At 35.7% G+C, this 16,207-nt stretch overlaps 1 protein-coding gene across 1 annotated transcript; it reads right to left on the reverse strand.

The window, feature by feature from the left end:
• Positions 1-5,401: 5,401 nt before the first annotated feature.
• LOC127684390 (olfactory receptor 4C15-like) lies at positions 5,402-6,343 on the reverse strand. The gene has a single exon (XM_052181324.1). The coding sequence runs from the start codon at positions 6,335-6,337 to the stop codon at positions 5,402-5,404; it is 936 nt and encodes a 311-aa protein (XP_052037284.1). The 5' UTR covers positions 6,338-6,343.
• Positions 6,344-16,207: the final 9,864 nt, after the last annotated feature.

The following is a 16,207-nucleotide window of genomic DNA, read 5'->3' on the forward strand; positions in this document are numbered from 1 at the left end:
CTTCTTGTTGTAGCTATAACTTCAAGTATTAAATTGAATAGATATGGAGAGATTGAGCAGCCTTGCTTTGTCCCTGATTTTAGTGGGATTGCTTCAAGTATGTATCCATTTAATTTGATATTGGCTGATGGTTTGTAATATATTGCTTTTACTGTGTTCAGGTACTGGCCTTGAATTTCTGATTTCTCCAATAACATGAATGAGTGTTGTATTTTATCAAGTGCTTTTTTAGCATCTAATAAGATGAGCATGTGATTTTTTTCATTGAGTTTATTTATATACTGGATTATATCAATGGATTTTCATATATTGAACCATTCCTGCACCCCTGGGTTGAAGCTTACTTGATCATTGTGAATGATGGTTTTGACTTATTCTTGGATTCAGTTTGTAGAATTCTAATTATTTTTGCATCAATCTTCATAAGTAAAATTGGTCTGAAGTTCTCTTCCATTATTGGGTCTTGGTGTGGTTTAGGTATCAGAGTAACTATGGATTCATAGAATGAATTGTTTAGTGTTCCTTCAGTTTCAATTGTATGGAATAGTTTGAGAAATGTTGATATTAGCTCTTCTTTGAAGGTCTGGGTGAATTCTTCACTAAAGCCATCTGTCCCTGGGCTGTTTTTTGGTTGTGAGATTTACAATGATCTCTTTTTTTTCTCAGAGGGTATGGAACTCTTCATATATGTTACCGGCCCTTGATTTAACTTTGATATGTGATATCTGTTTAGAAAGTCATTCATTTCATATAGATTTTCCAGTTTTGTTGAACATAAGCTTTTGTTGTAAGACCTGATGGTTTTTTTTTTTAATTTCCTCAGTTTCTGTTGTTATATCTCCTTTTGCATTTGTGACTTTTTTAATTTAGATACTATCTCTGTGTTCCTTAGTTTAGCCAAGGATTTATCTACCTTATTGATTTTCTCAAAGAGCAAACTTTTGGTTTTGTTGATTCTTTGTATCATTCTCTTTTGTTTCTAATATTTTGATTTCCACCCTGAATTTGATTATTTCCTGCTCTCTACTCCTCTTGGGTGTTTTTGCTTCTTTTTGTTCTAGTAATTTTAGGTATATTGTTAAATTGCTAGTGTCTTTAGATCTCTCCAATTTCTTTTTTTTTAATTTTTTAAAAATATTCTATATTCTTTGTTTACATTCAAAATGATTTCCCTTTTCCCAGTTTCCCCTCCCCATAAGTCCCATGAGCCCTCTTCCCTCTGTCCATTCCTCAATCAACCCACTCCCACTTCTCTGTCATGGTAATCCCCTACATTGATGCATCAGGCCTTTCCAGGACCAGGGCCCTCTCCTTCCTTCCTTCTTGGGAATGATTTGATATGTGAATTGTGTCTTGGGTTTTCAGAGATTCTGGGCTAATATCCACTTAACAGTGACTGCATTCCATGTGTGTTCTTCAGTGAATGAGTTACCTCACTTAGGATGATATTTTCTAGTTCCAACCATTTGCTTAAGAATTTCATGAATTCACTGTTTTTTTCCAATGGCACTTAGAACTATGAATTTTCCTCTTAGCACTAATTTCATAATATCCCATAAGTTTGGTTTCATAGTGTCTTCATTTTCATTGAATGCTCAGAAATCTAATTTTTCATTATTTTTCCCTGACCAAGTTATTATTGAGTAGAGAATTGTTCAGTTTCCATGGGTAAGTATGTGGGCTTTCTGTTGTTTTTGTTATTATGTAAGCCTAGCTTTGGTCCGTGGTGATCTGATAGGATGCATGGGATTAATTCAATCTTCTTGTATTAGCTGAGGCTTGTTTGGGACCAATTACATAGTCAGTTTTGGAGAAGATACCATAACATGCTGAGAAGAAGCTATTTTTGTTTGTTTTATGGTGAAATGTTCTGTAAATATTTGGTAAATCCATTTGGTTCATGACTTCTGTTCGTTTCTCTATGTCTCTGGCTAGTTTCTTTTTCCATGATCTGCCCATTGATGAGAGCTGGGTATTGAAGTCCCTGCAATTATTGTGTCAGGTTCAATGTGTGTTTTGAGCTTTATGTAGTTTCTTTTATGAATTTGGATGTCCTTGCATTTGGGGCATAAATATTCAAACTGAGACTTCTTCCTGGTGGATTTTTCTTTTGATGAATATAAAGTGTCTTTTCCCATCTTGTTTGATAACTTGTGGCTGAAAATCTATTTTTTGCACATTAGAATGGTAATTCCTGATTGTTTCTTCAGACTATTTGTTTGGTAAACTTTTTTTCCAGCCTTTTATTCTGAGATAGTGTGTCTGTCTTTTTCATTGAGGTATGTTACTGTATGCAGTAAAGGCCAGATTCTGCTTGTGAGTCCAGTCTCTTAGCTTATGTCTTTTTATTGGGAATTTGGATCCATTGATGTTGAGAAATATTAAAAGCAGATCATTGTTATTTCTATTATGTTTGTTGTTGAAGATGTTATCATATGTGTGTGATTCTCTCCTGTTGTTGTGAGATGTTTCATTTCATATGTTTTCTTGGCTGTAGTTATACTCCTTGTATTGGAGATTTCATTCCAGTATCCTCTGCAGGACTGGATTAGTAGAAAGATATTGTTTAAATTTGGTTTTGTCATGGAATATCTTGGTTTCACCATCTATGGTAATTGAGAGTTTTGCTGAGTATTGTAGAGAGCCTTATTGAGGTGCCATGCCACCTGGCAGGAACTTGATATCGACCATATGTGAGGATCCTCTCCCAGCCTTTGAGTGGGAACTCCTGTGTTAGTCATGGTCCCCTCCACCTAGGGTGGATTGCTCAGACAAAGGTGAAGCCTATTCTTCAAGTATCTGCAGTTTTCTGAGAAACACTCACCACCTGTGGAGCAACTGCTGAGATTCTGCTGATTCTCAACTGATTCTGCTGAAAAGCTTCCAGACTTTTCCCCCTCCCTATATATATTGGGAGATCTTTATTAAACTTTGAGACCTTTAATAGCATGTGTTATCTTGGTCTCCATCTCTTTTTTGCTGCCTTCCCATACATCCCCAGCTTCCCTTCCAGGTAACCCATTCAATGTAACTGTGGGCAGTTGCAGGGTATAGTGTCTTGGGCAGACATTTGTGTTCTCTTTGGGTCTGGATGACATCTCTCCAGGATCTCATGGCTTTTTGAGTCTATGTTTAAAAGTCTGGTATAGCCCTGATTGGTCTGCCTTCATATACTACTTGGCCTTCTTCCCTTACAACTTTAAATATTCCTTTTTTTTTTGTTCTGTGCATTTAGTGTTATGATTAGTGTGTGATGAAAGGATTTTCTTTTCTGTTCCAATCTATTTGTTGTTCTGTAGACTTCTTGTACATTTATGGCCACCCTTTTCTTTAGGTTAGGGAAGTTTTCTCTAATTTTGTTGAAGATTTTTTTCGGGCCTTTTGAGCTGGAATACTTCGCTCTCCTCTATTCTTATTATTCTTAGGTTTGATCTTTGGACCATGTCTTAACTTTCCTGGCTATTTGGGGTTAGAATATTTTACACTTTGTATTTTCTTTGACTGATGTGCCAATATTTTCTATGCCTGACATTCTTTCTTCTATTTCTTGAATTGTGTTGGTTATACTTGCATATATACATCCTGATCTCTTTACTAAGATGTCCATTTCTGGTGTTGCCTCCCTTTGCATTTTTTTTTATTGTTCTTTTTTTCCCGTTCTTTCAAGACAGGGTTTCTCTGTGTAGCCCTGGCTGTCCTGGAACTCTCGTTATAGACAAGGCTGGCCTCAAAGTCAGAAATTTGCCTGCCTCTGCCTCCCAAGCACTAGGATTAAAGGTGAAAGCCACCACCACCCAGCTCTTTATTGTTTCTATTCACAGTTTTTCTTCATTTTATTCATTTTTCTTCTTTCTTTTATTCATTTCTTTCACCTGCTTGATTGTGTTTTCCTGTATTTCTTTAAAGGATTTACTGGTTTCCTTTTTAAGGGTTCTACCTGTTTGCCTGTATTATCCTGTTTTTCTTTAAGGGAGTTCTTTATATCCTCCTAAAAGGCCTCTATCATTTTCTTGAGATGCAATTTTATGTCATTATTTTGCTTTTCAGTCATGTTAGAGTATTCAGGGTTAGTTGAAAAACTGGGTTATGGTGGTGTCAAATTACATTTGGTTCTGTCACTTATGATCTTGCACTTGCCTCTAGCCATATGGTTATCTCTGGTGTTAAGTGGCCTGGGTTTCTCTGATTAAAACAGGCATTCTTGGAGTCAGGTACTGCTGTATTTGGATAGGGTGGTCCTCTTCTGTCTCTGGTTAGAGCAGGCCTCTTGTGTCCCTGGTTACTATAGACCTCCTGTAAGACAGGTAGGCTGTGTCCCTGGTTACTTCAGACCTCCTGGGAGGTGCCAGGCTGTGGTGTGTGTGTGAGGGTATGGGGCCTGCTGATCTGACTTGGGAAGAAAAGCAAATCAGAAGGAAGATGGAACTTGGCAGGGCAGGTGTGCTTCATATCAACTCGGCTCTGTATCTTTGGTTACTGCTGACCTCCTTAGAGGCAAGCATGCTGTGGTGTGTGGGTGGGTATCAGGCTACTAATCTATTACAGGGTAGGAACAGCAGGGAAGAAAGGTGCAACTCAAACTGTCAGGGTGATTGGCTCCTTCCTTAGCTGGGACCCAGTCTTGTCCCAGCTTGCTTATGTATTTGACTGAGATTCTCAACTCTGTTTTTGATTACTGTGGACCTCTTGGGAGGCACACAGGCTGTGGGTGTCAGTGGGTATCTGGCCACTGAACTCCCAGAAGATGTACTGTTCATAAGTAGGTTTTACATTTGTATCCTCATCCAAAATAATTACTTGACATTAATTATAATCTATATTCATTATTATTTATTAAATAAAGATGAACCATCAGACATTAAAATTTTCTGTATTCTACTCATCAAGAGCAGGATACAAAACTGAATGTATATTTAGGAGGCCTATGAGTTCTTTAGAGACAGGACCTACCAGGAATAGATAAGGAGTTAGATTATTTAGGAGCAGAAAGATGATGAGAGTTCTAGAGGGAGCTGGGCAATATGACAAGAATTATGAGGAAATCCAAGAATGACTAGAACACCTATGGGGTGAGGCAGGGTTATGTTTACACAGTGGTTCAGATCATGAAGTGTATAGAATACATATGCAAGGAACAATACCTAACTTATAGGCAAGGGAGAACCAAGAGAATCAAGGTTTAAGGGAAGGAAAAAGTGGGCCTAGCTGCTAGTGTGGGAACGGATTTTTTTTAAAGAAACTGGAAATATGACATCTTAAGTTAGTATTTCCATTAATTTGATGTCCAAGAACTGTCTCACTTGTCCTAGAATCAGAAATGCACATAAAGATCCAAGTTCAAGTATGCACATAAATAACAAGTTCTATTAAACCATTTCCCCAGCCCTATAAGTTAAATACTTTAATGTTTATCAAAAGTATTAAACAATTTCCTCCATATTTTCTTGATGGCATTCTTCATTTCCTTATTCCTGAACGTGTATACCATAGGATTTAGTAATGGTGTCAGTACATCAGCAAATATAAACACATTTTTCTCAAATGAGAATGCAGAATTATTTCGTGCATATATTAATATGCAAGGGACAAAGAACAAAAGCACAACAGTAATGTGGGATCCACAGGTAGAGAGTGCTTTACGACGACCTTCAGAACTGTGGGCTCTTAGAGAGAACAAGATAACACCATAGGAGACAAGTAAAATAGAGAAGATTATGATGCAGATAGAACCACTGTTGGCAAACACCAAAATGACAAAAATGTGTGTGTTGGTGCAGGCAAGCTTTAGTAATGGGAACAAGTCACATATGAAATGCTCAATAACATTGGGGCCACAGAAGGGCAGCTGCAAAGTGAAAATAATTTGTATGATAGAGTGCAAGAAGCCTCCTATCCAGGCTATGCCCACCAGAATGACACAGAGTCTTCGGTTCATGATAGAAGAATAGTGCAGGGGCTTGCAAATAGCCACATAGCGGTCATAGGCCATGGCTGACAGGACAATCACTTCCACCCCTGTGAAGAAGTGCACAGCGAAGAGTTGTATCATACAACATTCAAAGGAGATGGTCTTCATCTCATAGAAGAAGTCCACAATCATCTTGGGTGTGATTACAGAAGAAATGCACGCATCCAGGAAGGAAAGGAAAGACAAAAAGAAGTACATGGGGGAGCTAAAAAGTAAAGGACTGCATATAATTGTTACCACAATTACTATGTTGCCCCCAAGAGTTGCAAGGTAGACCAAGAAAAACAAAACAAATAGTATTTTCTCAACTTTTGGGTTCTGCGAAAGTCCCAGGAGTATGAACTCAGTGACAATGCTCTGGTTTAGCATAATTCTTAAAAGGTACAATGTAAATGTGTTCATATAAATCTGCAATTAAGAGGAAATTTTGATTGATATATTTTTAATATTGTCATCTACAAATGAAATAATTTAAAAATTGCTCAGTACTCAACTTTATTTCCAACAGTATGTGGCAGAAGTTAGTATTGCTGGGTTTTGTGCTAAAGTTATAATTAAAGATGTTAGAATCAAACTAACACAATATTATTAATCTGCAGATTTTGGAGATGCAAGCCAAAGAACAGCAGACCACTTCATAGATTAAAAGGATGACTGAAATACTTTATCTCAGTGAGAACTTCAGAGTGCTTCCATGTTCTACTCCTCTATGTACTGGTGAAAGAATCTATCTTGTTTATGTATGAATGAGGCATCTTGATAGCCAAAGGACTGAATGTAAAAGGATCAGGAACCAATGAATCAATGACCTACAAGTGAAATTTCTTGAAAATCAAAGAAAGTAGAGAAACAAATTAGTTGAATACAATTTCGAGTCTTGAGGCTTAATTATTTACCAATTATGAATACAGAGAAAATTGAATAAAGTAAATATAAGACATATGGTATGACGCCGGGCGGTGGTGGCACACACCTGTAATCCCAGCACTTGGGAGGCAGAGGCAGGCGGATTTCTGAGTTCGAGGCCAGCCTGGTCTACAGAGTGAGTTCCAGGACAGCAAGGGCTATACAGAGAAACCCTGTCTCAAAAAAAAAAAAAAAAAAGAAAAAAAGAAAAAGAAAATTTGCAAAGACATATGGTATGAAATTTTTATGAATTTACTGTAAAATATGTTAATAAATATTGTATATACCAAGATTAAGAGTTTCAAGTTGAAATCGTCTAATGCCCTTTAAATGTTAGGCATAATTTATCCACTTGAATCCCTAGCTGCCTTTCCCACAGAAAAGTCTTTCATAAATCATTTATGTAAATAGTCTAGGTCTTGAATTGAATTTTCCTAGATAAATATAATTAAATGTTATAAGTTGTCCTTTTTGATGTGCACAACTGAAATGTGTCTACAAAATATGTTTTGATTGTTTAGCTATATACATATATAGATGTGTATATATGTAATTTGTGTGTGTGTGTATGCAAGCACACACACATATCTGCTGTTAAAAATATGTGAGTAAAGGAATATGTCATGTGGTGGGAACAATTTTTACATACAAATAAATTGAATTGTCTTTTGAGGTTGCTTAAATTTAAAAATGTGTTGGCCACGAGGAAGTAAAATTGACTCACTAATGAGGATATGGTCACTGGGAGATTTCCAGTCTTCCACTGAATGGCATGATACCTATACCTATAGTAGCAGCACTAACTGGATTTAGTGGGTTCAAAAACAACAACATAAACTAGAGTAGAAGTATGCTTTTGATACTGAAGGAGTTGGAAAAAATAGGGTTATATGTTATTATATATCATTGTATACATGTATGAAGAACTCAACTATAAACCAAAAAAGTAATAAATATGAAATAGACCAAATAAAATATTATATAGATAGAAAATATTCTCACTAAACATTTTCTCACTTTTCTTATCAAATATTCTGAGAACATTTATGTGTAACACATGTAAGTACCCTGAGATGAGCTGCTAGACTTCAAAGTTTTGGAACCATGAAAGAAAAGATGGTTTATTTTTAGAGTGTTGTCAAAGTTTGATGAAGCTCAGGCTGTGTTCTAAATAACCACTTAGACAAAGATGACTTTAATCTTCTGATTATTACTCCTGCACATATTACAGGATTATTATATGTGCCACCACAACCTGCCATATCCATAGTTTTATCAAGATATTCTACAAAGTGTAAATTAATAAGAACATCTATTGATGTCAGCATTTTTTATTTTAGAACTGACATACACATGCTGATGTGAAAACTGAAGTACTGAAAAAAATTAAAATAAAAGGGAATGTTACTGTGAGCGTGTGTGTGTGTGTGTGTGTGTGTGTGTATTCAGAGAGAGAGAAAAAGCTGAGGGGTACTGAGGTGGGAAGGTGTTAGGAGGAATGGGGATAGAGGAAACATGATCAAAATATAGTGATATTTTAAATTAAAATATCTTATTTTTAAAATTATACAAATTTGATGAAATTTATTCAAGCAATGCTCTCAGATAACATAAGAAATAACTTCAAATTATAACTATGTTTATGATAAGCATACCAATAAACACATTTTAAAATTTTATTCTAGGAATTAAATAGGAATAGATTACATTAGGAAATGACATAATATATTTTCTTTTAGTTTATGAAACTAACATTTACAAATTATCAATTTCCTTCCTTGTTATTAAAGTCAATAAAATTTCTAAAACAAGGAATAATTGATATTAAATATCTAAAATATCCATAAGGAGCATGATATAAAAATATGATTGATGCAAAATAAAATCACAATATAATAAATAAAATATTAACAGTATATAGACTTCCACTATGAACCATTTTTATAGTTTGTTAGGTAATAAATAATGGAAGTATTAAGTGTCTGTTTATTGATATTGAAGCTGTGTTACATAGAGTACAAGTGAAAATATTTTGAATATAGATATTAGTATTATCAAAATACTTTATAATAAACATCGATATTAAAAATCACAAAATCAATTTTTCTTTAAACTTTTGAAAAATGAAATATGTGTTTTCAGATCATTCTTTCCATTGATAAAATTAGAACTCATGTGCTAACATAGCAAGACATTATAGATAACATGATTTAACTATTGTATTCTTTCCACTAAGCCTAATACTGCTAATTCAGCCCTCTCCTGCCTCCAAATATTCTTAGGTTTCAAGTCTACACTTTCAAGTAGGGCTTACATTTAAATTTATTCTAAAAGTATCTATGATTTTCTTGTCCCCAAGAGTCATGCATTAGAATGAACATTAAAGAACTGTCCCTGGTCTTGCTCAGGACCTCTATATGTAGAATCTAATCATTGAGCCATTTCTTTGAGGAGTGATCTTGGGAAGTGTCTCTCCCTCTGCCCAGCTGTCTGTATTGCTTACTATTTCCTTCCCTAATTTTAGCAATAAAGCCAAGAAATCTATCTTCAGATAGCAGAATACTTTTGCAAATGCAAGGTGAGAATATATTTAAACTCTCATATCATAGTGAATATACAGAAATATCTTTATAGTTGATCTTAAATATATTTTAAACACTTGAAACATTGATATTACAAATAAAATAAATCAATGTTGAAATATTATTTTAATTGCCATTTATGCTATATTCCATTGTTATTAGCAATAACAAAATAAGATGCTGAAATTTATTTTAACTTTCAATTTATGTTAAATATCCTAAGCCAATTATACTAATCTAAAATTATTATCTACCAGTTAAAAAGTATTTTGAATGTGGAACTACTCAAATTAAATGGCTGTCAGGGAAAGATTCCTAATCTCTTTTCTCTCTCCTCTGTGTTTCTCCACTGATTTCATTAAATGGCTCAACTCACTTGTCATACTATTTCTGTAATATGGGAAAATTCTGTTTCCTCCCATCTCCTTCCTAATGAATTTTTTTGGAACTTCTCCGTTGATATCTTAGTGATTCATATCATTTTGAGAGATGGGCCAGGACATGACAACCTGCATTCAAGCAGTCCAGAGCATCAACTCCTTAATTTCCTGAACAGTTTAGAGGCAGAATCCTAATCCTGGGAGACAATTAAGTGGGTGAGGGGAATTTAAATCAGATGACTTCATTAATGCCCTTTCCTGTGCCATGTGTTAGTGTGTAGCCATGGAAATAAAAGATTTTATTTTCTTTGTCAATATTGTATTGAGTTTATCAGCAGTTCTTCTGGTATAATTCTATATCATTTTTCTTTAAATACATCAAAGCATAGTACTTTCAATCCAAGCATTAGAATAATGACTAAACTAATATATAGTGGAATATATATTTGGAAAAATAGTAAAGTTTTATTGGATATTGTACAGAAAAATGGTTCCCTTCATATTCTTTGGTTTCAATTTGAAGTTGGAAATAACTTCCATCTCATTAAAATTGGGCAAATAAATAAAAATGAAGTGAACAAATCGTCTACGAAATAAAATAAATAGGAAGGGAAGGAAGGAAGAGAGGGAGTCAAGGAAAGAAGAAGAAAATGAGGAAAGGAGTTTGTATTCTAAGAATCTACTTTTTAGGCACTTGAGCTGTTATTTTTTTAAGTGCTAATTTCTGGGTGCCTAGGATATCATTTCATTCACTTCTGTGTAGCCTAAACTTTGACCATAGAAATCCTCATCAAAGGTAAGGGATATAAGTATCACAGTTAATAAAATTTTCATGAACAGAATTATGAAGTTAAATGTCATTTGTTGCATTAAACACACAGAAGCCCAACCACAGCATCCAAATTTAAAATGTTTTGTCCAAATTTTAAAATATCTCCAAAATTGCAGAAATGTTCCTAATGGGTCTCACCTTGTTTTGACTCTGTGTAAAACCTGAAGACAAGCATCTCCTATTTTATATGGAGGCAAGTTGATGTAACGGTGAAAAAAATTCTGTTTTAGTCAACTCTTCCTTCAGAACACAAACAGGAAGACCAGTCCTGACAGTGAAGGTAGAAGATTCACATTTGTCTCCGTGCCAAATTCAATGTGATTTAATAATAAAAGGACAATGAAGGAGCCAAATTCACTCCCTAGCTACAACTGAAGTTTATTGGGTAGTCTATGAGAGGCCATATACCTGTGAGATTTGCTCTTAGCTCCCTGGGGGTTTAGACAATTTCTCACATCACATAATTTTGTGGACTTTGTTTACTGACTTGAGAGTTTGTGAAGTTTTATTTCCCTCCAAAGTTTTTAAATCTGGGGGATGGGTCTATATGAAACATTTTCATATACCTTTACATTCAGGATTAGAAAACTGTAGTATAATGGATAGATTGTAGTATCACTGTGCATAATTTATGAAAAAGGTTTGCACACTAAATACGAATGGTAAGAGCTGAGTTCTGTCACAAGGAATTTATCAATCAATCTGTAAATATAATATCTACTCTTTAAGGAAAACACTAGCAAAGACTGTTTATTAAAAATATATATAAAAATCTAAAGATGTATACATTGATAAGTGTCCATTTATCTAGAAATATTTTGGTATTTTTAACAAGCTCTTATGTACATGTATAAAAGGTCCTATGACCACATTGACTACATAATGCACTGTCTTATTGCTATTCCAATTACACTGACCCCTTCTTCTTTCTGACTATACCCCTTCCCATATTGAGGCTTTACTTTTTGGCCCAATTGCTTTAGAGTTGCTTTTATGAACATGGATAGTTGATTATTTATTGGATCATGGGCAACTTTCCTGATGCTACAAGCTTAAAGAAACTGATGCTCCTTAACCAGGAAAGTTGAATTATCAATAGATCCTCAGTGATGCCTTAGGATTTATGACTCCCTCTCCCTACGTAGGAAGAAATTTGTACAGGTCCAGTGCAAGTATCAACAAATGCTGTTTCTTTGGGAGGGGTTGTTTTGTTTTGTTTTACTCATAATTGCAATAATCACATCATATCCAGAAGATAATGTTCGCTAGTAAACTTCAGCTTCTTCAAGCTCTTATGATATTCCTTGATTCTATTCCAAGATATTTTCTTTTTTTTCGATGTATTTTTATTTTATTCGATATATTTTTTATTTACATTTCAAATGATTTCCCATTTTCTGGTCCCCCACTCCCCGAAAGTCACATAAGCCCCCTTCTCTCCCCCTGCTCTCCCACCCACCCCTTCCCACTTCCCTGTTCTGGTTTTGCCTTATACTGCTACACTGAGTCTTTCCAGAACAAGGGGCCACTCCTCCGTTCTTCTTGTACCTCATTTTTTGTGTGGATTATGTTTTGGGTATTCCAGGTTTCCAAGCTAATATCCACTTATTAGTGAGTACATACCATGATTGATCTTTTGAGACTAGGTTACCTCACTTAGTATGATGTTCTCCAGCTCCATCCATTTGCCTAAGAATTTCATGAATTCATTGTTTCTAATGGCTGAATAGTACTCCATTGTGTATATATACCACATTTTTTTGCATCCATTCTTCTGTTGAGGGATACCTGGGTTCTTTCCAGCTTCTGGCTTTTATAAATAGGGCTGCTATGAACATAGTGGAGCAAATATCCTTATTACATACGGGAGAATCTTCTGGCTATATGCCCAAGAGTGGTATAGCAGGATCTTTCAGAAGTGATGTGCCCAGTATTCTGAGGAACCGCCAGACTGATTTCCAGAGTGGTTGTACCAATTTGCAACCCCACCATCAGTGGAGGACTGTTCCTCTTTCTCCACATCCTCGCCAACACCTGCTGTCGCCTGAGTTTTTAATCTTAGCCATTCTGACTGGTGTAAGGTAAAATCTCAGGGTTGTTTTGATTTGCATTTCCCTGATGACTAATGAAGTTGAGCATTTTTTAAGATGTTTCTCCACCATCTGAAGTTCTTCAGGTGAGAATACTTTGTTTAACTCTGTACCGCATTTTTTAATGGGGTTATTTGGTTTTCTGGAGTCTAACTTTTGAGTTCTTTGTATATATTGGATATTAGCCCTCTAACTGATTTAGGGTTGGTGAAGATCTTTTCCCAATTTGTTGGTTGCCAATTTGTCATTTTGATGGTGTCCTTTGCTATACAGAAACTTTGTAATTTTATGAGGTCCCATTTGTCAATTCTTGATCTTAGAGCATACGCTATTGTTCTGTTCAGGAACTTTCCCCCTGTACTGATGTCCTCAAGGGTCTTCCCCAGTTTCTTTTCTATTAGCTTCAGAGTGTCTGGCTTTATGTGGAGGTCCTTGATCCATTTGGAGTTGAGCTTAGTACAAGGGATACAAGGATGGATCAATTCTCATTCTGCTGCATGCTGACCTCCAGTTGAACCAGCACCATTTGTTGAAAAGGCTATCTTTTGTCCATTGGATGTTTTCAGCCCCTTTGTCGAGGATCAAGTGGCCATAGGTGTGTGGGTTCATTTCTGGATCTTCAGTCCTGTTCCATTGATCCACCTGCCTGTCATTGTACCAATACCATGCAGTTTTTTTTAACACTATTGCTCTGTAGTATATTGCTTGAGGTGAGGGATACTGATTCCCCCAGAATTTCTTTTGTTGTTGAGAATAGTTTTAGCTATCCTGGGTTTTTTGTTATTCCAGATGAATTTGAAAATTGCTCTTTCTAACTCTATGAAGAATTGAGTTGGGATTTTGATGGGTATTGCATTGAATTTTTATATTGCTTTTTTCTAAATCACCACTTGCTCTGAACTTGTAAGATGTATAGGTCTTTGCATTAAGCACTACACATTGCAAAGAAAAGCTACTCTATATGGCTTCTATAAGAAGTGTCCTGAGGATATGAATACAAATACATAGAAGTTTGCCATCATGTCCACTTAAGACCTATATATATATATGGGTGTATATATATGGGTGTATATTCTCCCCTTCTCCTTTAGGGCCTTGAACTTCTTCATAAGCCTTTATGCTGCTATCTTCAAAGACTTGGATTCCCATGAATTAGGTGGAAGGAAATGAGAAAAAAAGAGAAAAAGAATAACAATCATGTACAGAAAAACTGAGATTGGGATAGAGTGGAACATGTGCTCTGAAAGAGATGTAACAGGAGCAAAATGGAAATTCAGCTTGTTCAGTATACACAACAGGAAAGAGGAAGAGGTGAATTAGTTGATTTCCATATGAGGTTCCTGCAGGAGAACAATGTCAGGTTGCAGTCATTCTAGAGAAGGAAGCTGTAGTTGATTGTTTCTGCATTTAAATGGTTAGAACTAAGGTTCAGTCATTCATAAATATTCATAATAGAACAGGAGGAAGCCTTGCTTCCTCTGAGCTTGACCCAGTGAAATCTTTCCATGGGTTTGAGTATTAGTATCATTGACATGACAATGATTATGTCAATAATGCACATTCTCTGGGGACTGCATCTGCTCTGCACACTCTTGATGAATTTACAGCACTGTCACAGAGTAAATGTTCCCATTCCAATCGGATGAACATTCATAGAAGAGAATAATATAATGAAAATAATAGCAAAATCAAGTATGATAAACTCCAAGTCCTATAGTTCTGTGAACTCAGCCATCTAGGACTTATAAGCATTTATGCAACAGATCTGGGGAACCTGGTAGCCTCATATCTCTAGCTCTTTTGCCATTTTCACAACAATGTTTCTCCTGATTTGTTTACACTCTCTACATGAAAACTTACTTTTCTATTATATCCCATAGACTAGCACGTTTATCATCTTGGTATCTCAACTGCAGCCAAGGCTTTACCTATGCATATTTAAGCAATAGCTCTGTGGGGATTCTTTGTAGGGATTTCAGCACTTTCATACTTTGAAAACCTCTGTATTTATCTGGAACAGTGAAACAAGACTCCAAGTCTTTTTTTCTCTGAAGTGATAAAATTAATATTAATAAAACCTTGGAGCTTATTGATATACCTTCAAACCTTAAATTTTCCCTCCCAAAAGTTTCTGGGTTTCAAATCTTGTTTCTGTGGCCTTCGGTTAGGTGGAATACTTCTGTTTAAGAGGACTGAATGACCCAGAGCCTGAGTAACCATGGCTTTGCATTGATCTTTCACATGCTACTACAATAGCTTTATTCTGATTTCAGTTAAAACTTGGTTTACTTTTTCTCATTATATGAGTTAGCTTACAGTTAATTCTACTAGGCCCCTCCCAGGGACCTAGCAACAGCTTACTTCATCACCTGCCACCATTACCTGGTTCCACAAGGTGCCAGCAGTAAATAACAGTGAGAACTGAATAGAGGAAGCTATATGCTGTAGCATCTGGAACATGTGGTGGATCATCTCTTCCCCAACTCTTCACATCTGTTGCCAATAGCAAACAGCCTCTCCTATTAATTTGCTCCAGTCTCTGAAGCCAGGTAGCTAGAGAATGTCCTCTGACTTTGGCATTTACAGTACCCCTAGGTCTCCACTAAGTCTTGGACATCCCCTTCACAGCTTCCAGTAGCTACCTTCTGAGAATCCTTACAGGGACTCCAGCCATGACATACATGGCTTAACTTCAGCTTCTCTGCAAAATGATGCAACAGCTCTACAACCCTCTCCCATAATCTTATATCTTTAATTCCTATAAAACCAACCCCACAAACTTTTACTCTGCAAACTGTTCCTCTAGCTGGAGATGGCAATGTAGCCTGACATCGTGACTGTTTTCTTCTGTGTATCAGTCCCAGGAAAGTCACTTTCTGGCAGCTTATTCCAAGTCGACAAATTCTTTCTGCTTTTCCTTCTGCTTCATTCTCAGCCACTATTTTTATCCCAATTACAAGTTGGATCCTTTGATTGGTTGGGTCTTTTTCTGGGATCGTAGATCATACTGGCTATTATTTCAGTGCACCATAAAGCACCTTTTTTGTGATAATGAGTGAGACACTTTTTCAACACACACTTTGTCTTCTAAACTTAAATTGCTAAACAAGATTCTCCCATAAAATTCACTTAGTTCATATGTATATATATATATATATATACAAACACACATATATATGTGTGTGTGTGTTCATATATATATATGTTCACATATATGTGTGTTCATATATATGTTCATATATATATGTGTGTTTATATATATGTATATGTGTGTGTTCATATATATGTTCGTGTGTGTGTGTGTGTTTATGTATGTGTGTACCCATATTTTTGTTTACTTTCCTTGTGGACCTGGCCAAGTACAGTTTAAAAAAGAAAAAAGAGCCAATCCATACACTGAATATTCTGTAGTCCTGAAGTGTCTTTTCACCAAATAAGCAATTTCCCTT

The sequence above is a fragment of the Apodemus sylvaticus genome, chromosome 5 (genome assembly GCF_947179515.1).
Source record: "Apodemus sylvaticus chromosome 5, mApoSyl1.1, whole genome shotgun sequence".
NCBI classification, from domain to species: Eukaryota; Metazoa; Chordata; class Mammalia; order Rodentia; family Muridae; genus Apodemus; species Apodemus sylvaticus.